General features: G+C 39.7%; 1 protein-coding gene across 3 annotated transcripts in view; it reads left to right on the forward strand.

Annotated features, from left to right (window-relative positions):
- RNF150 (ring finger protein 150) overlaps positions 1-22954 on the forward strand; it is a 250688-nt gene that overhangs the window by 150327 nt on the left and 77407 nt on the right. For all 3 annotated transcript variants that reach the window (XM_082644955.1, XM_082644957.1, XM_082644956.1), the window contains exons 2-4: positions 4792-5042; positions 19542-19613; positions 21252-21334. In XM_082644955.1, the coding sequence (XP_082501081.1) occupies positions 4792-5042; positions 19542-19613; positions 21252-21334 (406 nt within the window). The remainder of the gene's footprint in view (positions 1-4791; positions 5043-19541; positions 19614-21251; positions 21335-22954) is intronic.

Consider the following 22954-nt stretch of genomic DNA (forward strand, 5'->3'; position numbering starts at 1 on the left):
GATCTGGGAATTGTCTGAAAACTCACATTGGTGCACATGTCTTATTTTGAACAGATTAGATCCTGTAGCAGCTTTTGGTCCTGGATTTTGTGCATTGATCAGACTGCTCAGATAATTCATCAAGCCCACTTTGTACCATTTTTGGACACCCTAAATACCTAAATTCCTAATGACTATTTCTATTGGGATAAATGGATACCCTCAGCATCTCTTTTTATCACGCACAGTAATAGCCTAAAGTGCATGGAGAAATATCCCAGAATCCCATCTATTTTTTACCATCATCAGCCCTAGAAATTCATTATGAATATTGAAGATGAATAAGGTTGAGGTCCAGATGAAAAGAACCGCCCCATTTCCATTTTCACTGTCTTTTCAAGCGGATGTCGTATATCATGAAAGCACAACAGTGGGACGAACAACACAGGTAGTGTAACTAAGCACTTAAGTTTAAAATAAATGCGTTAAAGTAGCTAATTATACTTTATAGGAAGAGAAAATGTTTTCTCATGTCCTGAAAAATGGGTGATGGGTAATTTAAAATTTTGTGGATATCCAAAATTTGGTTGCCTATTTTTTTATTTTAAATCTTAGAATTTTACTTATTTTTTTATACAGCAGGTTCTTATTAGTTTTCCATTTTATACACATCAGTGTATACATGTCAATCCCAATCTCCCAATTCATCCCACCACCCACCACTCACCCCCCACCATTTTCCCCCCTTGGTGTCCATACATTTGTTCCCTACATCTGTGTCTCTATTTCTGCCCTGCAAACCAGTTCATCTGTACCATTTTTCTAGGTTCCACATATATGCATTAATATACAATATTTGTTTTTCTCTTTCTGACTTCACTCTGTATGACAGTCTCTAGATCCATCCACGTCTCTACAAATGACCCAATTTCATTCCTTTTTATGGCTGAGTAATATTCCATTGTCTATAGGTACCACATCTTCTTTATCCATTCAACTGTCGATAGACATTTAGGTTGCTTCCATGACCTGGCTATTGTAAATAGTGCTGCTGTGAACATTGGGGTGCATGTGTCTTTTTGCATTATGGTTTTCTCTGGGTATATGCCCTGTAGTGGGATTGCTGGGTCATATGGTAGTTCTATTTTTAGTTTTTTAAGGAACCTCCAGACTGTTCTCCACAGTGTCTGTATCAATTTACATTCCCACCAACAGGGCAAGAGGGTTCCCTTTCCTCCACACCCTCTCCAGCATTTGTTGTTTGTAGATTTTCTGATGATGCCCATTCTACTGGTGTGAGGTGATACCTCATTGTAGTTTTGATTTGCATTTCTGGTTCCCTATTTTATTTTATTTTTTTTTTTGATTTTTAACTTATGCTATATTTTTGCAGAGCCTGAGAAATTTTGAGAACTCAGAGGCCTGCGTATGATTAACAATTTTAATAAATACTTTTCTTTTCTTTTTTTTTTTTTAGTTTTTTTTTTTTTTTTTTTTAGTTTCTGCTTTATAACAAAGTGAATCAGTCATACATATACATCTGTTCCCACATCCCTTCCCTCATGCATCTCCCTCCCTCCCACCCTCCCCATCCCACCCCTCCAGGCGGTCACAAAGCACCGAGCTGATCTCCCTGTGCTCTGCGGCTGCTTCCCACTATCTATCTACCTTACATTTGGTAGTGTACATATGTCCATGCCTCTCTTTCGCTTTGTCACAGCTTACCCTTCCCCCTCCCCATATCCTCAAGTCCATTCTCAAGTAGGTCTGTGTCTTTATTCCCGTTTTACCCCTAGGTTCTTCATGACATTTTTTTTTTAATTCCGTATATATGTGTTAGCATACGGTATTTGTCTTTCTCTTTCTGACTTACTTCACTCTGTATGACAGACTCTAGGTCTATCCACCTCATTACAAATAGCTCAGTTTCATTTCTTTTTATGGCTGAGTAATATTCCATTGTATATATGTGCCACATCTTCTTTATCCATTCATCCGATGATGGACACTTAGGTTGTTTCCAGCTCCGGGCTATTGTGAATAGAGCTGCAATGAACATTTTGGTACATGTCTCTTTTTGAATTATGGTTTTCTCAGGGTATATGCCCAGTAGTGGGATTGCTGGGTCATATGGTAGTTCTATTTGTAGTTTTTTAAGGATCTGGTTCCCTATTTTAAACATGCTGAGCTGAAGTTTGAAAAAGCCGTCCAGTTCCAGAGCCCAGTTCTTCACTGTTACTCTCTATGGTCTCTTAATAAAATTAAGGAGATAATAGGAGCATTGTTCTGCCAGGAGGGGCGGAAATTGGTGAAGAAAGGGTTAGGCTACCAAATAGTAAATATGTTAACAGCTCCACAACCCAAAGAGCCTGGTGTTGGTCAGCGAAAGATAGACTCATCTTACAATAAAAAAAAAAAAAATCCGAAAGTAGACAACAATATATGTCTGAGAATTTAGGGGAAAAATAAATTGCATCCTATCTATCTCCTTTCTGCCCAGCACATTATAGGAGCTCAACAAATGTGTTGTTATTGAATCACATTCAGATTGTTCAAGATTTAAATGGAAAAATGAAACTACATTTAAGGTTTCGAAAAGCAATTTTAGATGAGTATTTCTGTCATCTTTGGTGGAGAAGAGCTTCCTAAGCAGAGTATCAAAATGATGCCATAGAGGAATATATTGATAAACTGACTACTAAAAAGTATAAAACTTGTCCAAGTCTGAGCATACAGGGTCTTATATAAATAACCCCAAGATCTCATCCTCAAAAAAAAAAAATCTCATTCTGGAGCCTTGAATAGACACGCTTAAAAAACATAAATTAAAAAAACACAAAAACTTAGGATTCTGTCACTGATTAAATATCTACAAAGTGCCTACAGCACTGGGATGAGCTTCATCAGGCCAGATTAGTCCAGTATGCAAAGAGGATCATATTTCTGTAAAGACAAAGCCTTCCAACAGCTTTAATTCCTCACGAAACCTCAGACCACATGCAACCATTAGCTGAAGTAAACATGATGAGAGAACAAGCATCAGAATTGTCAGTAAATTCTGCAAAGTTGAAATCTAAGTCATCAGTTTCAGTAATTCCCAGAAATAACAGCCAAATCTAAACACTGTGTAGTTTTGTGATTTTACAGTTGAGCCAGCACAAAGGTTTTAGGAATTTAAAAAATCATATAATTGATGTCTCATACACAGACACCATTGTATCTAGTTAGCTTTTAAAAGTATTCATTCAGCCTAAGTGAAATACCATCAAAGAACTTAGGATGGAAAAACTGCCTAGAAATCAAGGTCAAGTGAAAGCCCTAAATAACTTCTAAGAGACTTGCAACACCCTGAACAAATATAATCTGGTCATTCCATCTCGCTGACTGACCTCAGCACGTGAATAAGGCCAGCTTTAAGCAGCTGAAGTGGTGTTTACTTTTGTCCAGAATCTATACCCTAATTGTAAATTTGCACTTTAATTTGTAGTAACTCCAAGTAATAGGATATTTCCACGTCGAAGTGGGGCCCATAAAGAACGTTGCAGGCATGGGTTTGAATTGGGGTGATCCCTGAGAACTGTCCTAGTGAGATCGATGTTCTAATCTGTGCATCAGCCACAGTGGCATGTCGAGTAGGCTCATGTGGAGCTGATATCAAATCCTTACTAAAGACCCCTTACAGAGGCCCCTGAACTGCTCACCAAGAGGCTGTGCCTCAGAGTGTCATGAAGAACAGGGACAATGACCCAGATAACTCAGACTGAAGAAAGGTACCACTTCTGCTTCAAAGTGTCCAGTAAGACACTTTGCAGTGAGAGTATTAGTGGAGGTAAAACCATCCTGGAATGATCCATACAGCCTCTATCCTTCCTGTGCTTGGCGTGAGAATACACAAACTGTTTATATTGAATTAGGTAAAATAAGCAGAAGATAATTTTGAGACCATTATTTTATGTTGGCAGGTCATAATAGAGCTTGTTAAGAAGAGTCCTTTGGCATAAACAGACTCACAGATATAGAAAACAAACTTGTGGTTACCAAAGGGGAGACAGAAGGCGGCAGAGACAAATTAGGGGTACCAATACAAACTACTTACTATGTATAAAATAGATGAGCAACAGGACATATAGTATAGCACAGGGAATTATAGTCATTATCTTGTAATAACTCATAATAGAGAATAATCTATAAAAATGCCGAATCACTATGCTGTATGCCTGAAACTAATATAATGTTGTAAATCAACTATATTTTAATACACTTTGGAGTTGCTTTCGGTACTCACTGTAGGAGAAAACTGCCTTGGGAATGATGAGTAGAAATCTGTAATTGAGTACCCCTAGTGTCCATGGGAAAGAGAGAACTCACAGACAGATGACATAAAACTGGGCATTTTATCCTTTGTCATGGGGTACAAAGTGCCTTTTCCCCTCCTCGGGGGGGATCTGTGAAATGCAACATAGAACTGTAACCTAGGCTGGTTGGGAAGGGTCTACCCTTTACTAGACCAGGGTCACACCACCTTAGGGAGCTAGGAAGTAGCACCATCATGACCTCGCTGGTACCAAAATCACGAGTTTGTTTTAGGTTCTTTTCTCATATACAAGATAGCAGCATCCCAAGTTAGCTGAAGAAAGAGAAACTTCAACTCCATTTCTGGCTATTAGATCTGAGAATTAGACCTGGCTATTTGATCTGGCATAGAATCACTGAAAGAAGTGTCATTATTTGGTGCCTGTTCCTTTGTCCAGACATTTCACTATGATTTTCTCTTTCTCTCGTCCCCTTACCCTGTTGTCCCTCTCACAACAGGTGTAGAAGACATCGTGGCAATAATGATTCCTGAGCCCAAAGGGAAGGAGATAGTAAGTCTGCTGGAGAGAAACATCACCGTGACGATGTACATCACCATTGGAACCCGGAACTTGCAGAAATACGTGAGCCGCACCTCGGTTGTGTTTGTCTCCATCTCCTTCATCGTTCTGATGATCATTTCCCTCGCCTGGCTGGTCTTCTATTATATCCAGAGGTTTCGATATGCAAATGCCAGGGACAGGAACCAGGTGAGTAGCAGAAAGTTTAAAAAAAGAAAAAAACTTAAAAATTATTACCAGAATAAGACATATTATTGTGTAAACTTTGGAAATCACAGAAAATACCAAGACCCAAACCAAAATTACCTATGATGCCCCCACTCAGGATTAAACACTGTTAACATTTACTATATAGTTTTTCAGATCTTTTCCAAGTACACATATTTTGATGTTTTGCTAACATTGTTCTGTAACATGGAAGTGCTTTGCCCCACGTTCCTCTTGCTCATTTGGGGGACAATTATTTACTTATTTAGGCACAAAATAAAGGGAGAAAGAAGAAGGGAGCTGAGATTATGCTAATTGTATCAACATAATGTGGAAAGAGCCACGATGTCCTCCTTGTGAACAGAAGGAGACAAAAAATAAAAGGTATTTTAGAAAACAATTAATTTTGGAACAGACAGTGCCAACACATAGTATAAAATGAAAAAGGTACAAAATGGTATATGGTGAAAAGTAATTGCTTTCCCATGTTTGCTCCTCAATTAAGCAGTTCTTCTCCTTGGAATATCTTCCCTTCCAGGGATATTTTATATGCTTACAAACGTGCGTGTGTGTGTGTATATGTGTTTTTAAACAAATGATAGCACACTTAACTCTGTACCAGTATTTCTCACTTCATCTTGGAGATTAATTCTTATCAACACTCAATCCAAGCTGCCTTCTCATTTCTAATAACTGTACAGGCAGACCTTGGAGATATTGCGGGTTTCATTCCAGACCACTGCAATAAAGCAAATATCTCAATAAAGCGAGTCAACAGGAATTTTTTGGTTTCCCAGTGCACATAAAAGTTATGTTTACCCTATACTATAGTCTATTAAGTGTGCAATAACATTATGTCTAAAAAAAAATGTATGTACTTTAATTTTAAAATATTGCTAAAAAATGTTAACCATCATCTGAACCTTCAACTCATCGTAATCTTGTTGCAATAGTAACATCAGAGATCACTGATCACAGGTCACCATGACAAATATAGTAATAATGAAAAAGTTTGAAGTATTGTGAGAATTACCAAAATGTGACACAGAGACACAAAGAGTAAATGCTGCCAGAAAAAATGGTGCCGATCGATTGGCTCAATGCAGGGTTGCCACAAACCTTCAATTTGTAAAATACACAGTATCTGTGAAGGGCCATAAAATGAGGTATGCTATATAATGCTTTATTTTCTGCATATGCCACATTTATTTAACCAGCTCCTATTAATGGACATGTTTTCTCTTACCAAAAAACAAGACAAAACACACACACACACACAAACATGTACACATGACACAGCACATTTGTGAGTATATCTGTATGGTAAATTCTGGAAGTTTTAGAGCTAGGGCAATAGTATGTGTACTTTAAGCTATAATGGATACTGCCAAATTGTCTGCCAGAAAGGTTGAACCAATTTATATATTAACCAACAATATAGTAATACTGTTTATACTAATATAAACAACATTTGTGCAGTAGTGTATTAATTTAATACTGCTTATACTAACATATACAACAATATACTAATAACAAACACTACTTACGCATATCCTCACCAAATGAATGTTACAGCTTTTTTGTTGTATGCAATTTAATAAGTTAAAAATGGTATCACATTTTTCTTATTACAAATAACATAAAATAGAAAAAGGTGATTTTTTTTTTCTATGAGGTACCTGCTTACATTATTAGACCACTTTTCAAATGAGCTGTTGGTCACATCATACTGATGTGTATAAGCTCTTTACTGGTCAGAGCAGTTAACCCTTTTGGGGGGAATCCTACAGATTCCATTCTTTTCCTCCCAAGTTGTCATTGTCTTTGATGTATCTTTGGAGCTTTTTACCATGCAGAAATTTGGGGGTATTACATAACTGAATTTATCAATTTTTTATAGCTCCTGAGTTTTATATAATAAGATCTTCTATAGCCCAAGACTATAGAAAAACAGTATCTCATGGTTTCATCCACTGCTTTTTTTATTTCACTTTTATGATTAAAACTTTAATCTACAGAGAACTTATTTCAGCGTAAGAAGTTAAGTACAGAGCCAACATTAGTTTTGTTTCAGATTGCCTACCAGTTTTTGCAACTGGTATTTATTGAATAATTAACTTTTCCTTCTCGTATGCAGAACCCTCCCCCATCTAGCATATATTAAAGCCCCATATGTATTCAGTTCTATTTCTATGCTCTATAAAATGTAGCTTTAATCGGTCTATTCACATTCCAATATCATACTATTTTGAATGTTTTAACACCATAATGTCTCATATCTGTTCATGCTAATCTTCTTTCATTGCTCTTTCACTTTTTTCATGTTTATCTTTATATGATTTTAGAATCACTTTTAGCTAAGTTTTTAATGTATAGAATAATTTAGAAGGAGTTTATAACCTACTGATGTTGAATCTGCCTATCAAAGTGTAGTATATGTTTTCCCTTTATTCAACTATTCTTTTTATTCCCTAACAGCATTCAAAATAGCCTCATTTAATCTTGCACATTCTTCTTATGTCTATTCCTAGGTCATTGTGTTGCAATTATAAATGAAATCCCCTTTTTCATACGGGAAGTCTTTTGATTTTTTATGTTTATTTTGTACATTATTATAATTTAGTAATTTATGTATTTTGTAATTTATTATCATTTTAAATTATTATTATTACCTTAATAATAATGATATTATATAGTATATATTAAATACAGGCATGTTGTAAGAGCTGTCTATATATTTACATACTTAACCTACTTAATAGCCTTATAGCAGATAATTCTGTTTTCTTCATTTTACAGAGAAGGAAACAGAGGTTAAATAAGTTGCCCAAGGTCACACAGCTAGTTACTAATAGAGACAGCAACTGAACCAACAGCAAGGCTTCAGAGTGTATGCTCTTAACCACTACATTGTAGTACTTGTGATTGTTTGTGTCAGTTTATCAGGGTTATACTAATAATATGCAATCAATGATAATTTACTTCTTTGAAATTTTAAAACTCCTTTTTTCTCTATTATCTAACTTCACTGACTTGTGCCTCCAGAATCAACTAAAGTAATAGTAAACATATTACTCTTCATTCAGTATTTAATGGGAACATTCTGAGTTTCATGGATCGTTTTTATCATTTCTCAATTTTATTATTTCCCCATGCAGTCTTCTAGGTTAAGATATATATTTAACATGTTGTATAAATGGCAACATAGTCCTGTATTCTTCAGAGTTTTCATCAAGAATGTACTTTTGGGCTTCCCTGGTGGCGCAGTGGTTGAGAGTCTGCCTGCCAATGCAGGGGACACGGGTTCGTGCCCCGGTCCGGGAAGATCCCACATGCTACAGAGCGGCTGGGCCCGTGAGCCATGGCCGCTGAGCCTGCGCGTCCGGAGCCTGTGCTCCGCAATGGGAGAGGCCACAACAGTGAGAGGCCCGCGTACCACAAAAAAAAAAAAAAAAAAAAAGAATGTACTTTTAATTTTAACAAATGCCTTTTCAAGAGCTGTAGTCTGGGTTTTCTCTTTTGATCTATTAATAGGAGTGGTTTAAATTAATGGATTTCCTAATTTTGAACCATCCTGAATTTCCAGTACATGCTAATCCTCTAATGTGTGCTAGATTGTTTTGATCATATCTTATGTGGTACATTATTTATTTTTTACCTTGATATTCACATGTGAAATTTGTCCATAGTTTACATTTTTATCATGTTTAGGTAAGGGCTATACTGGTTTTTATAAGAAGAATTTGCAAATTTTCCTCCATTTTCTATAGTCCAGAGTTGCAGTGTCCAACATGGTAGTCACTAGCCATGCGTGACTATTTAAATTTAAGTTAATTGTAATAAAATAAAATGTAAAATTCTGCTCCTCAGTCATACTAGCTACATTTCTAGAGGCTACTAGGATAGATACAGCATAGATAGGACACTTTCATCATCATAGAAAGCCCCATCGGACAGCCCAGTTCTAGAGCATTTTAAACAGCCCTGGAATTCGCTGATCCTTGAAGTATTAGAGAACTTTTTGTAAGCCAATAAATTCTAAGATGTTTTAGGAGGACAGCTCTTGGACTTTCTATTTATTTTATGGAAATTTGTCTGTTTAAATTTTCTATAGCTTCTGGAACAATTTTTTTAACATTTTTATTGCTTTTTTCTGACTCTCAAAATCATGCATGTTTATTCTAATAAATTTTGGAAAAATACTAAAAGAGAAGACAAAATCACCCATCACCTTACTGAATTGTTAACAATTGAGTACATTACCTTTCAGACTTTTAACCCTATATATATATATATATATATATATATATATATATATATATATATATATTCAGTAAAATATCATCGTATATGTGTCTATGTATGCATGAGATACAGACACACATGTAAGACATGTAATCCAAGCAATCACTGGAAAATTGAGGTAAGGATGAAATTTTAGGTTTGACTTGGTTGAGTAACTATTTCAATTGCTAGTTCACTTTGTGCAGGTAGATAGAGATTGCATTTCTGTCTTGGCCTACGCATACTCTGTGATGTATGTGAAAAGCAAATTAGAAGTGGATGGGGTTTAAGTGTTTACTCTGTTCCCTTCCTTGAATTACAGGATGTTACCTTCAGGTTACTCAGTGAATTTGGATCATGCTGAAAGTTAGCACTGTTTCTTGATCAAAATAGACACCATACTTTAGCCCTTTTATGAGTGGAATAAGAATATGTAATTTCCCTTAGAAAAATATTTTTCTTTTGATGGACAGTGCTTCGTTCCATTCAGCAGAAAGTTACAGCTGTATAAGCTATAGCTGTACTAACCATCAGGTGAACTGAAGTCATTTATTTTTATTGAAGCGCTATTGGCCCTTCAGAAAGAGTAACTCTTGGGTTAGATGTAGGCTCACAGTCTGAAATGGAATATCAAAGGCATTAATGTTACATTGGTGAAGTATCTAACCTTTCAGGTGTGATTCAAGTTCAAGACTGAACTTGAATTAGCCAGAAGCGTACCTCAGTCTCTGCTTGGCTTGGTGGAGATCACACTTAGAGGAAAGTCACCGTCATCTTACACAATCATTAGCCTTTTCAGATCATTTCAATGCAGTTTCTCACAGAGTAAGATTTGCTAGATGTTCTTTACGTTAGTAACCTCACAGCGAGGTAGATGATGACATGGAGAATAAGGGCCACAATTTAAAGTGGAGAAAGAGATTTGGCTGGAGTGCCATGTTTCCTAAAGCAACTATACCAAGATAGTGCCAGTGCAAGGTAATAGTTAAACACACAGCTTTGGAGTCAGGTCTGAATTCAAATCTTTACTCTGGCAGTTTCTAGTGGTATGATCTTATGTGGATCTTCACCTTTCTGTGCCTAGATTTCCTCACATATAAAGTGGGAATGGGGACTTCCCTGGTGGTCCAGTGGTTAAGACTGTGTGCTCCCAATGCAGGGGGTATGGGTTTGATCCCTGGTCGGGGAACAAAGGTCCCGCATGCTGCACAGTGCAGCCAAAATAAATAAATAAATAATAAAAAAATAAAGTGGGAATGACCACGGGTCATCCCCACAGGCTTGATGCAAGGATCCAATGAGAAAATATGTGTGATTGGTTATCTGAGAGTTGTTAACTGGATCGTTCTTATTTTATTTTATTTTATTTTTTGAAGCAGAGAAAGGGTAATTGCAGGGCCAGGCAAGGAAAATGGGTGACTCGTGCTAAAAAAAACTGCAACCTGGATTGTCTTTTTAAAGATAAAGCAATTCTTAGAAAATAGTATTCCCCTCCCCAAATTTAAATAGCCCATTTTTTTATAACTCACATGAAGTTAAGTCTAGATATGGGCTTTAGGTCCCAGGTGACACAGTTTGAAAGAAAATTGGACTTTTTTGTTCAGAGTTATGGGAAAAGGAGGGCATATCAATAGACTACAGAGAAAGAACCTGGCATTCTTGGAGAAAAACTTCCCATGAAGCAGTGTGTTTTGATTAACAATAACAGTGTAGGCACACTGTAAAAAAACAGGCAAAATAAAAGAGCATCCATTTACAAGTAAGCATTCTCCCCACCTCAGACTCTCTTTGTCAATTTCCCTCCCTCTAGGTCTCCCAAGAGGCAACAAGTCTTAGCACTTCCCTTTCTATGCTTCCAGACGTTTCTGTGTCTATAATGCACAAGGACTCTGCCTTCACATAGCATATATTGTAGTGGTATCAACAGGCATACACATAAAAACAGATATGAGCCCACGTGGAGGGCTGTACGGAAGTCAAGATGACAGGTGATGAGTTTGGATTAGAGGCAGCAACGTGGAGAAGCCAGATGGGCGTCAGATTAGGGCAATAGTTCAAAGTCCTGTGGATTAGGTGTAGAATATAAAACACATTTCCTAGTTTATACCTGTTGTGCCAGCCTCATTATTAATAACCCCCATTTTACTCTCCCAAGTGTTCCGATTTAGATAATAATCACATGGTTATCATATGTGTGAGGGAAGGAGAAGAGTCAGGGGTCCAATTAGGTCCGTTCTTACAGCATCAACTGCAATAGGAAAAACAGAAGAGATCCTGAGGGGCTGGGGAATCTGGAATATGGGTATGGAGATGTGAAATTTTAGAAGCCAACACAACAGTGCAAATCAACTATACTTCAATTTTACTTTTTTTTTTTTTTTTTTTTTTTTGCGGTACGTGGGCCTCTCACTGTTGTGGCCCCTCCCCGTTGCGGAGCACAGGCTCCGGACGCGCAGGCTCAGCGGCCATGGCTCACGGGCCCAGCCGCTCCGCAGCATGTGGGATCTTCCCAGACCAGGGCATGAACCTGTGTCCCCTGCATCGGCAGGTGGACTCTCAACCACTGCGCCACCAGGGAAGCCCTATACTTCAATTTTTAAAAAAAAGAAACAGATACTAAATAAACATCGGGGGGAAAAAGAAGCCTATTAGCTAGAGATGCCAGGTAGGTATTTCTTATACAAGCCGAGAGGTTAGGGAAGAAGAGCTGGAGGTGGACATATAAGAGTCATTGGTATAGAGATACCATTTAAATGGTCAGTACAGGGTGAGCGCCCCCTGAAAGTGGGCATCCAGAGAAAAGGCCTGAAGACAGCCTGGTGTACGCTCGCGCCCCGGTCTCTCTCCTTCCATCATATGATTTTATGCATTTGTTTTATTTTCTTCCCAATTCTTGTCACTATTTGAAACCATTCCCTCCTCGTCTTGAACCTTCCCCTGCCTGCAGGCCCTCTGAGGGAGGTGCAGCAAATATACTGATTTGCAGAGACCAGGCACAGCTTCACGCTCCCTCTGGATGCACCGCCCCTCGGCTCAGGGTCACTGCTCTGCCATGACCTTCAGTCGCGATGCTTGTCTTTCTTGGAGCCCTGTCATCTTTTCTCCAGGGCCAGGCTGCTTTGAGGACCCTGCTGTCAGCCAGCCTGTGGATGCCTGAGTCCAGTGCCTGACTGTTTCAAGTTCCCTCTCCATGGAGTTCAAGGAGGTAGCTGGACTCCTGTCCCCCATTCCCAAACAAGCCCTGGGGCCTGGAAGAGCCCGTGGAAGCATCCTGCGAGGGTTAGGATACAGGTTGGCCCAGAGCACACATGGAACCGTTTGGGGAGCTGCTTTTCATAACGTCACATTCCAGCCATCTGGGTCTCAGCTCCAACCAGGCCCAGAGTTCTCTGTTACATAATCAAACATAGACCCAAACACAAATGGGACCCTCCCAGGCAGCTAGGTGAGGATCTAGAATACTGTCAAGACTGAAGTGTCAGGAGCTGGGACCACTTAAAGGCGAGTAGAGTGTTTGTATCTAACGCCAGTTTTGGAGCAAAGTGGAATCAGAGACTTGGGCAGGGCAGGGTCATGAGGCAGGAGAACAGTCCAGTGCAGGAAGAGCTTAGGAGGTTTTGGAGTCAAGAACCGGATCTGAATCCTAGAGATAGGAACAGTGGTCCAGCCAGCCAGGCAGAGCAAGGCGAGAGGAAATCGTGCTCAGGCACAAGAAGCCTTTTCTATCACACTCACACCTGTGAAGTGTGCAAGGACACACGAGTAAAAGCATGAAGGCGGTATGGGAAGAGAAGCTGCAGGCCACAACCCACTTTTCAGGGATGGAAAGGTCCTATGATGGTCAGGAAGAACATTCTGCTGGCCATTTAACACATGCCAAGGTGGCTTTTAAGGGTTAGGCCATGTCTCTCTGTCTCTCCTCACAAGTCTCATGATGGCCCTGGATCAGTACTTTAAGGAAATAGCCCACGGATGTCACCAGGGTGGACCTCTTCCCCACATCACCCAGACACCTCTCAGGTCAGCCCTGAGAACCCCAGTTCTCAGAAGGGCTGCAGATGGGAAACTACAGCTGTAAGGATTTGGAGGCAGTAGATGTGTGGCCATTCTACTCATCTATTTGAGAATGCTGAGTGCCTGATGGGAGAATCATAGTTTTTTTTAATTTTTATTGTATATTGGAGTCTAGTTGATTAACAGTGTTGTGTAAGTTTCAGGTATACAGCAAAGTGATTCAGTTATACATATACATGTGTCTATTCTTTTTCAAGTTCTTTTCCGACTTAGGCTATTACAGAATATTGAGCTGAGTTCCCTGTGCTATACAGCAGGTCCTTGTTGGTTATCCATTTTAAATATAGCAGTGTGTACATGTCAACAGCAAACTCCCAATCATAGTTTTTAGAATTTAAAAGGACACGAGACATAATGAATTTGAGAGAGAGAAATGTTAAGTGATTTTTTTTTCAAGGGCACACAACCAGGTTTTTGATTTCAAGGTTGAGTGATTGCCAGCGGACAAAGCTCCCTTCACAGAATTGAGGTACTGAGGAGACCTGGCCCACCAAGAGGGCCCCAGCCCCACTTGAGTCACAGCAGGAAACATGACCAACTCCCCACCATTCTACTGTTTGAAGATTGGCCCTTTTTGGCTTTAGAAGTAAGGATTGATTGCTAAGCCCTTTCTAGTATCTGATTTAAGATTCTCCACCTCATGGTGCTTCAGAGAGGATGCTAAAGGTTATTCCTCATTCCACCAACGAATGACCTCTCGTCTGGGGACCCCTTCTTGAACCTTGGGGTGGGGAGCCAGATCCGAGACTGACTCTTGATCCTAAACACCAGTGTGCACCCTGGGCAGCCCTCCGCTCCCCACCAGGAGGTTAAGAATCCCTGTGTCCCCCATTTCCCAGGTGTGCCACTTTGGCTGCTGTTCACTAATTCTTATCCTACTTATAGAAACCCTACAGGACAGGGACTTCCTCGTGGCACAGTGGTTAAGAATCTGCCTGCCAATGCAGGGGACATGGGGGTTCGAGCCCTGGTCCAGGAAGATCCCACATGCTGCGGAGCAACTAAGCCCGTGCGCCGTAGCTACTGAGCCTGTGCTCTAGAGCCCATGAGCCACAACTGCTGAGCCCACTGCCACAACTACTGAAGCCCACGCACCTAAAGCCCGTGCACCACAACGAAGAGTAGCCCCCGCTCACCACAACTAGAGAAAGCCCGTGCGCAGCAACAGAGACCCAACGCAGCCCAAAATAAAAACAAATAAATAAATTTTAAAAAGAAAAAGAAACCCTACAGGACAAAGCCAGCCAGCAGCATTCCTGCCATGGCCGTGCCTGTGGGCTGTGAGCCTGCCTTCTGGTGATGCTCTGGGACATTGTCTCACTGTCTCCTAGGACATCCCACCTCAGACACAAGGACTGGGTCTGCATTCTGAAAACCACAGGACTCCTAGTAGATGGCAGCTCTTTCAAATATGAGCAGATCAGATAAACTAAATCAGGTTCTTTTTTGTTTTTCATAAACAATATTGCCTTTGAGGTTAACCCAAAGAAACTAGACCTGTCTTGTGTTGTTTCATGTAAGGTCTGGTAATGACATTGAACAAAGCTTTCTTGAAAGAGTTACCTCTCCCTGAGAATACCTTTTCCTATTATTTGCATGTACGTGGCCCATGGCCCTTTGATTTCTTTTGCACATCTTGCTGCTGAAGTGATGTTGGAACAAAAGAAGTAATGGAATTTAAAACAAACTTGAACTTCACAGGAAAAGAGAAAGGGAGGGGATAGGAGTAGGCCACGTGTCTACCATCCAGGAAGGGTCTGTAAGTGGAGATGCTTCTGTCTGCTAAAGAGCGAGAACCAAAATGGTCCCTGATTGATGCTGTGCTGTCCTCAGGGGATAGAGGGCAAGTATTCAGTGAGGTCATTAGCCATTGATTTACTGTGTTTCAATAATTCAGGTCTCAAAGGACCTTTGCCTCCCAGTTCTGTTCTGTGCGGATGACAATGATGAACTGGTAAAGCTGGAAATGACATGACTTTACATACCTAAGGTTACTACTAAAAGAAACTAAGGTCCAGAATATTTAAGTGACTTGGCCAAAGTCACACAGTCAGTGAGTGCCAGAAAGAGGACTAAAAGCTGGATTTTCTTACTCCCAAGCCATTGCCTTCTCCTCTACAGCACTTCCCCCACAAAAATAATCCTGATGTTTTTACCTCATGCCCTGTATGCACAAACAGGTTTAAGTCCTTAGCCTGTGGAGTCACCATGGCCGCCAAAGGAGTCTAATTCTTTTATCCATATTTCTAAGTGGATGGAGGGGTGATTTGCATCATAGAAATTGATTGGACTTGCTGTGCAGTGGTTTCTGTACCATCCAGCAGGCCCAGGAGAATCATTATTATGTATTAGAGCAAGTGCGGGAAGTGGCTGAGTCACCTGTGGCCACATGAGCATCCAGATGACTGGGACCAACTCTGTTTATGTCTATAATGTCCTCTCTTCACCTAGAAACATAAGGACACTTAGTTATTTTTCCACTTGGTCGTGTTGGTGATGACAGGAATCATGATTAGAAAATATAGCTGTCAGAAAAAAAAAGAGGCAAAGATGATACAGAATTATTCAACCAAATGAGATAGGAAGAACATAAACTCAATTTTGATGCTGTGTTTTGGCATCCTTATTTCTAGCTTTTTCTCACCTTGACTGCATTTCTGTTTATAACACAAAGGGGAACAAGAGGAAAATGTCTTATTTTTCTCAGTTTCTTAAGTATTTAGGAGATAACTAAATTATACATCTTTGGTTGGAGTCTGTCATTGTTTACTATCCTTGTTGGTGCTTATGTCAGACTTTATTCTTCTAATAAATGGCTCTGTGTTTATTTTCCATAAAGCTGTTTATCTTCATTGTTATCAAGGAACCAGTAACCTTGGTAAATATTTTCTTATACCTGTTTCAATCAAATTGATGAGTAAATCTAATTACCAAGATGGCTCAACTCCTGACAATTTTTAGTGAAAAGTATAATATGATTTGGATCTGGTTGGGTTAGAGAAATTCTACAGGACCATCCTGGAGAAGGGATAGGAACCCCTGCCTGAAACAACAGGTCTGTACAAACCTGAGGTGGTCCCTATCTGCCCAAGGTGGTCCCTACCTCTCCCTGAGGTGGTCCCTAAGTCTTCCATTAGCATCACATCACTCTGCATTTCTAAGGAGCACAAAAGAAAGAGTCTGTTTTGTGATGATCTTCTGCTGCAGTCCCTAGATTCTCTGCTCAACTACATACAAGACGTGGTTTGAGCAAGGTCTGTAGCTTTCCCTCTCATTTATACTCGGTGCAGTTAAAATCCCAAAGACAGAAGAGACCAACTACAACAGCAACAACTTCCTTATTTGGGCCATTTTATTAAGAATGTTTATGGGCTTCTGTCATTAGTTTGCATTTTGGAAATCCAATAATACTAGTGTGAAAATAGTTGAAAGTGGGACAATCGTCTTTATTCAGAAGTCAGTATTTCTGATTTTCATGTCACTTAAGAAGAAATAGAGACATGCCTCTATTGACAAAATTTGGCTACATGCAAATGGTCATAGCATTTTTTTAAACTTTACAGTGCTTTTCCCTGGTCCCATAGTTATCATCTATATCTCAGAAGCTGGTTTTTCCATATTTTCCAAGTATCTAGATCATCTGTTTTTCCCCTGGCAGGGCAGATTTTCATATCCTTCATTAGTCCCTACCAAAACACAATCCTTTTCCTCCTCAAAAGAAGTATGGGTAAGCTTTGCTTACCTTATCACATGTATTACGTATAGTTTTCCATAAATTTTCCCATTAGCTGGCTGAATTTCTCAGGTTGTATTTCATGCTTTTAAAAAATCTCTGGATTTAAGATTTTATTCACTTATCAACCCTTTATGGAGTTTCCATTAGACAGTAAGCTGCAGAGAGCAGGAAGGTGTATATATTTTTTCACTACCGTTGTTTCAAAACCCAGAGCTAGGCCTGGAACAAAATAAGTGATCCGAGATATGTGTGGAATGATCACGGGTCACTGGTTGAAGGCAGCTTTATTCTAGGTGCTGGGGACACCAGGGGAAGCAAAAATAAACCCAATCGTGCACTCAGGGAGCTCACTTGAGCGAAGTGGAATGCGAGTTGATCATCAAAATAAACATCAACTTGCAAATGTTGTGACAATGCCGTGAAGCGAAGGTACGAGGAGCTGTGAGGATCTGGACTCAAGGGGTCATCTCTCCTGGAAGAAGAGGGAGAAGCTTCCTGAGGAAATGGCTTGAGTTAAGACCAAAGGATGGTTAGGCACCAGCTAGAGGAAGAGGAAAGGAAAGAGAGTTGCATCCTGTTTAGTTTCATCTCAGTTCTTTTCTTTTCCTCTCACTGTATGTTCCCCCTTGGTATCTATCATTATAGCCTCTTCCTATTTTTCCCACCACCTTAGTTTGCTCAATACTCATGGATTTCCTTATGGGTCTGAAGTGTATGTTGGTCTCCTTTTAGGAAACAACCAAAGCTTACTTTTCTGTTAAAAATGCCAGTAATTATTTTAGAAACTAAGGACAGGATATCAAAGAGAAAAATGAATTGACAAGGGGAGCATGTAACAAGTAAATATATAACAAGTAAATAGCACCCCTATTTACTCTAATTGGGTTATGCTTAGGGACATGCCGTATGACAGGTACTTAATAGATTTTGATTGGTTGGTCAGCTGATTGGTTAGTTGCTTGGCTGGTTGACTGAATGGCTGGTTGGCTGGCTGGCTGGCTAGATGTTGGTTGGTTAGCTAGCTGATTAGTAGGTTGGCTGGCTGGCTAGCTGCTGGCTGACTGGGTAGGTGTTTGGTGATTGACTGACTGCCTGGTCGGTGGACTGGGTAATCGGTGAAAAAATGAGAGAGGGGTAATTTAGCTTTGGTTTTAAATTCAGACTTAATTTTACTCAGATTCTGACTGACCTGGCACTAACTCTATGATATTAGACAATTTACTTAAGCTCTTTAAGTCTCCATTCTATAAAATAGTATTTTTCTCATAGAGCTGTTGTAAGGATAATAGTGATACAGCTTACAAAGCTTTAGCATGGTACTTAGGCTAAATGAACTCTTCATTAGTATATGCTCACTATTTTAAAGAAAAGAAAGAAGCTAGAGTTTTATTTCCAAAAGAAACAAAATTAGTGAAAGCAGATGATTATTCTTTTTAAATGTTTGCCCTATTTATCTTAGTCCTTCAAATATGTTTCACTGCTGCAAATACACTTCTGTTACAGACTAGAAATACACATACCTGAGAAGATTACAGTAGGTGGAAAACTCATAAGCACACAAGCAAACCACTTTTTTCCTCGACAGATTAAAACGTAATTCTCTCCCCACCCTCTTCCTCTCCCATTCTTCCTCGTGGCCCTATTATTGTATTATTGTAGGGTGCATTAGGATACTAACTTCCTCTATTAAAAAAAGGAGTGCATAATATATTAGTTCTTAACGTGGGTGATGATGGTTACCCAGCTGTTTGCTTTATAACTATTTGCTAAACTGAATATGTATGATTTATGTATTTTCCTACGTGCACACTCACACTTAAACACACACAAAAGAGGTGAAATTGGCATGATGTAACAAGGTGATAGGATAGGATAGTACAGACCAAATATAAACCTAAGTTGGGTCTAGATAAGCAAAGGAAATTGCTTAAAAATTCCAAATTGAAAGGAATATGCAAACAATATACCCTGTGAACAAGAGATAGAGATTATTCCAACTACTCCAAATTGGCTATCTCCATGCCACAAATTGAGTGGCTAGAGTGACAAATTAGGGAACTGTTTGTTTGTCTGTTTGTTTTGCTAATCTGCGTGGATGTGACCTGCGCTGGAGTCACTGTGGGGCAGGATTCTTCCATGTCGTATTCCACTTGCTTAACCTCAGGCGTGAAGAGCTTCGCTCAATGACAGAGCTCTTTAGTAGGCTGTGATGAGTCAAGTCCCTGTGCACAGGTATCACTGCCCCGTCTCTTCTAGCCGTCGTCATCAACATTCCTTCCACTTGTGCATGATTTCAGACACAGCTGCCCTGGTTTACTGAATGCTATCAGACACAAAGTTAAGAATGACAAGTCTTTATTACTAACAAGCAGCTTTTGGTTTTTCAGCGCCGACTGGGAGATGCAGCAAAGAAAGCAATCAGCAAGCTCCAGGTCAGGACCATCAAGAAGGGTGACAAGGTAACAGCCTCTTTTCTTTTCGGCGAGGGGCTATTCAGAGAAGCTCCAGAGTTTCCTAGCAGCCAGTGTGGAAAAGAAGATGAGAAAGGGAAATACATGCTAATAGTTCTCCTGTGAACATCTGTTATTATACCCATCATTACTGAACATAATTTAAAGCAGTTTATAAAATGCATACTATAGGACAGCAAAGTAGTTGGAGGAAGAATTGAAAAGTAGGTATAGGAAAAGTAGATGCAACCAGGATGAAATCACTATACACATGCATTACCTGAAACATATAGCAGAAATGGGTCCCCAAATTTAAGTTGAGGCTCTCCAGCAAGCCAATGCAAAGAAGGAAACAATATTCAATATTCAAACAAGTCTAATTACCTTATTCCAGTGTCCCACAAGATGAAAACAAAATGGCCGTTGCTGGTATTACAGCTTGAGAAAGTTTTTCCATGAATCCTTGCAAGGAAGATTGTTATGTGCTGAGTGATGCCCTCCCCTTGAGTCTGCAGCAAACGCAAGAAGGATATTTAGTCTCTCTGAAATTGAGTTTCTAGAACCCCAACGTCAAGGCAACAATCTCTCTAGCTGTAGAATGATGACATAAAGCCAAAAGCAGAAGCATATCTTAAGGAAGGACCACAAAGTAGGCCAGTCTAGGCCCACAAGCCTCTCAAGGCCTCTGTTCTCCCCAGGAGAAATTTTAGAGCGGTGAATTGCAGTACATGGGTGTGGGGCTCCTTGGGGCATCGTAAGAGATTCACAGCTCTACTTGTATACGGTATTGTCTCCAGTATGAATAATTGATTAGTCTCGCTAATTATGTGCTGCTGTTTTTCAACTATATAAAAATACCGTTGAGGGCCTCCCTGGTGGCGCAGTGGTTGAGAGTCCGCCTGCCGATGCAGGGGATACGGGTTCGTGCCCCGGTCTGGGAGGATCCCATATGCCGCGGAGCGGCTGGGCCCGTGAGCCATGGCCGCTGGGCCTGCGCATCCGGAGCCTGTGCTCCGCAACGGGGGAGGCCACAGCAGTGAGAGGCCCGCATACCGCAAAAAGAAGAAAAATAAATAAATAAATAAAAATAAAAATACCGTTGAGCTTAATAGGATAAAATTCATTTAAAAGTATCACTAAATAGAAAGTATATTTTTTCATTACTTTTTTATCCTCCAACAGGATAATAAAAGAACAAGGACTATTACATAAGTAATGTATTATGGGATGTTGAAAGAGACTTATGTACTTGAAAAGAAAGCTGGAACCACTATTTAAGAGTTGTATACATTAGATTCCCAAGGAATGGATAGATTAAATATCATTTTGACAATTCTCCATGAATAGTATTTCTCATCCTCGAGACTTTGCTATGTCACCTCTGATGATAATAAGTAGCATTATTAGTAATGGTACATTCAAAAACTGTTCCCTCACAAAAGCTCTTGCAGTGGCACCCGGAAACAGAAAGTGGAGGTTGGAAGGAATAGAAACTAAACCAGTGTACAATAAATTATGGATTAAGAAAACGGGCACCGAGATGGTTGAAAGCCTTGCTCCAGGCAAGCTCTCCTTTGGCTTGTTATTTGTGTGTTTACAGGAGTTGAAGGTAGGAAAGCAGGCTCATCTGTGCTGTCTCTGTTGCAGGAAACCGAGCCTGATTTTGACAACTGTGCAGTTTGTATTGAAGGGTACAAGCCCAACGATGTGGTCCGGATCTTGCCCTGCCGGTGAGTGGCTAGGCTGCCTGCTTTTGGCTGGGGCGTGTGTGGAGAGTGTCTGCTAGCCTCACTGGCTCCGACCTGCTCGGCCTAGCCCTGCGAGGTCAGTCTGCCCCAACGGTGCCGTATTCGAATAAGAAACCACCAACCAGCTCATTCTTTTTGTATAACCTTTCTCCTTGAAAACATTTTGTCTTGTGACATCAGAAATATTTTTCCGATCCTCTTTGCACCAAAGGGAGGAGACTACTGCTGTGACCTAGGATCTCGTGTACACAGTTTGATGATGTAGCTCCAAGTTCAAGTTTTTTTTTAACAACGGATCTGTAATATTCAGCATCATACTCGCTTTTACAAGTGCTAGTTTAATTCAAATAATAAACTCTTAAAAATGTTTTCTGAATGATCATGAAGGGATCAGCAACCAGAATACAGTCAGGAAGCAGTAGGGAGCCAAAGGCAGATTTCATTCCCCTTTATTTTTTATTGACAAGAAGAGAATGTGACAATCACCCCCAAACTTCTAGAATCTAGGGGCGGATGCCAGCATGTGTAGTTGGAAAAACTGCCAACTGGTGATTCTCATAGAACCCTAATCCCTCTCCCTCAAGTGAAATTCACCGTTAAGGTGTCTAGATTCTTTTTATACAGTTAACATTAAATAAATGTAAAGGTTTCAATAAAATAAATATTTTAAAGTTGCCTAAAGCTTTTTTAGTGTTTTTGCATCTGTGCAGGTGTCCTAAAAGTAAAAAGTAAATACTGCCTTAAACAAAGAGTCTTCACTTAGAAATACTGGCTTTAAAAATTCTAACAGTACTTAAGGAAATAAAGTAGAACACAGTCACCACCAAGATATAAAACAATCCATTCGGTCATAAAACAATGTGATGTTAAGAACTATTTATTAGAAACACAAAAGAAATAGGATATGCCTTAGAGGAATTAGTTTAATAATCTCAAAGTGACAAAATCTCAAAGTGACAAAAAGGAACAAGATACTCAAATAGATGCAGACACTCCAAGGGGAGTGGATTGTGCTTGAAATGCTCTCAGGCAAAGTGATCAGTAGGAAAACCAGCCTGAGGAAAGCACACTCTGGTGGCCCCAGCTGAAGCCTTCAGGTGGGATTCCCTTTCTTTAGTTTATAGATGGTTGACTGTCTCTAAGAACAAATCATAAATTGGGACACATAAAGACTTGGCAGCGTCCTTCATATGAGGGTACTATAGATAAATTCTCTCTCTAGACATTATACTTGGTATTTGCTTGGTGAGTCCTAGAAATGCTGGCCAAGAATGGCAGTATGTGAACTACAGACAGCCTCTCCCGCTAGCATCTTTCCTCTCTGCAGCATTTTGTTAAGAGTTTTATAAAGCCTCATAGCTATGCACAAGGAAAGTCTTGATTTTACTTTCCTTTGGAGCTGGCTTAGAGCCCTGTGAGACTCCTACTAATTAAAAATATCCAAAGCTAAAATTAAAGGTAAATAATATCTTTTCCCTGAGAATCCAAAGAACTTTACAAAAGTAATTACGAAAAAAAAAACTAAAAATAGAACTACCATATGATTCAGCAATCCCACTACTGGGCATATACCCTGAGAAAACCATAATTCAAAAGGACACA

Source organism: Mesoplodon mirus (assembly GCF_964341445.2).
Source record: "Mesoplodon mirus genome assembly, chromosome: 2".
Lineage (NCBI taxonomy): Eukaryota > Metazoa > Chordata > Mammalia > Artiodactyla > Ziphiidae > Mesoplodon > Mesoplodon mirus.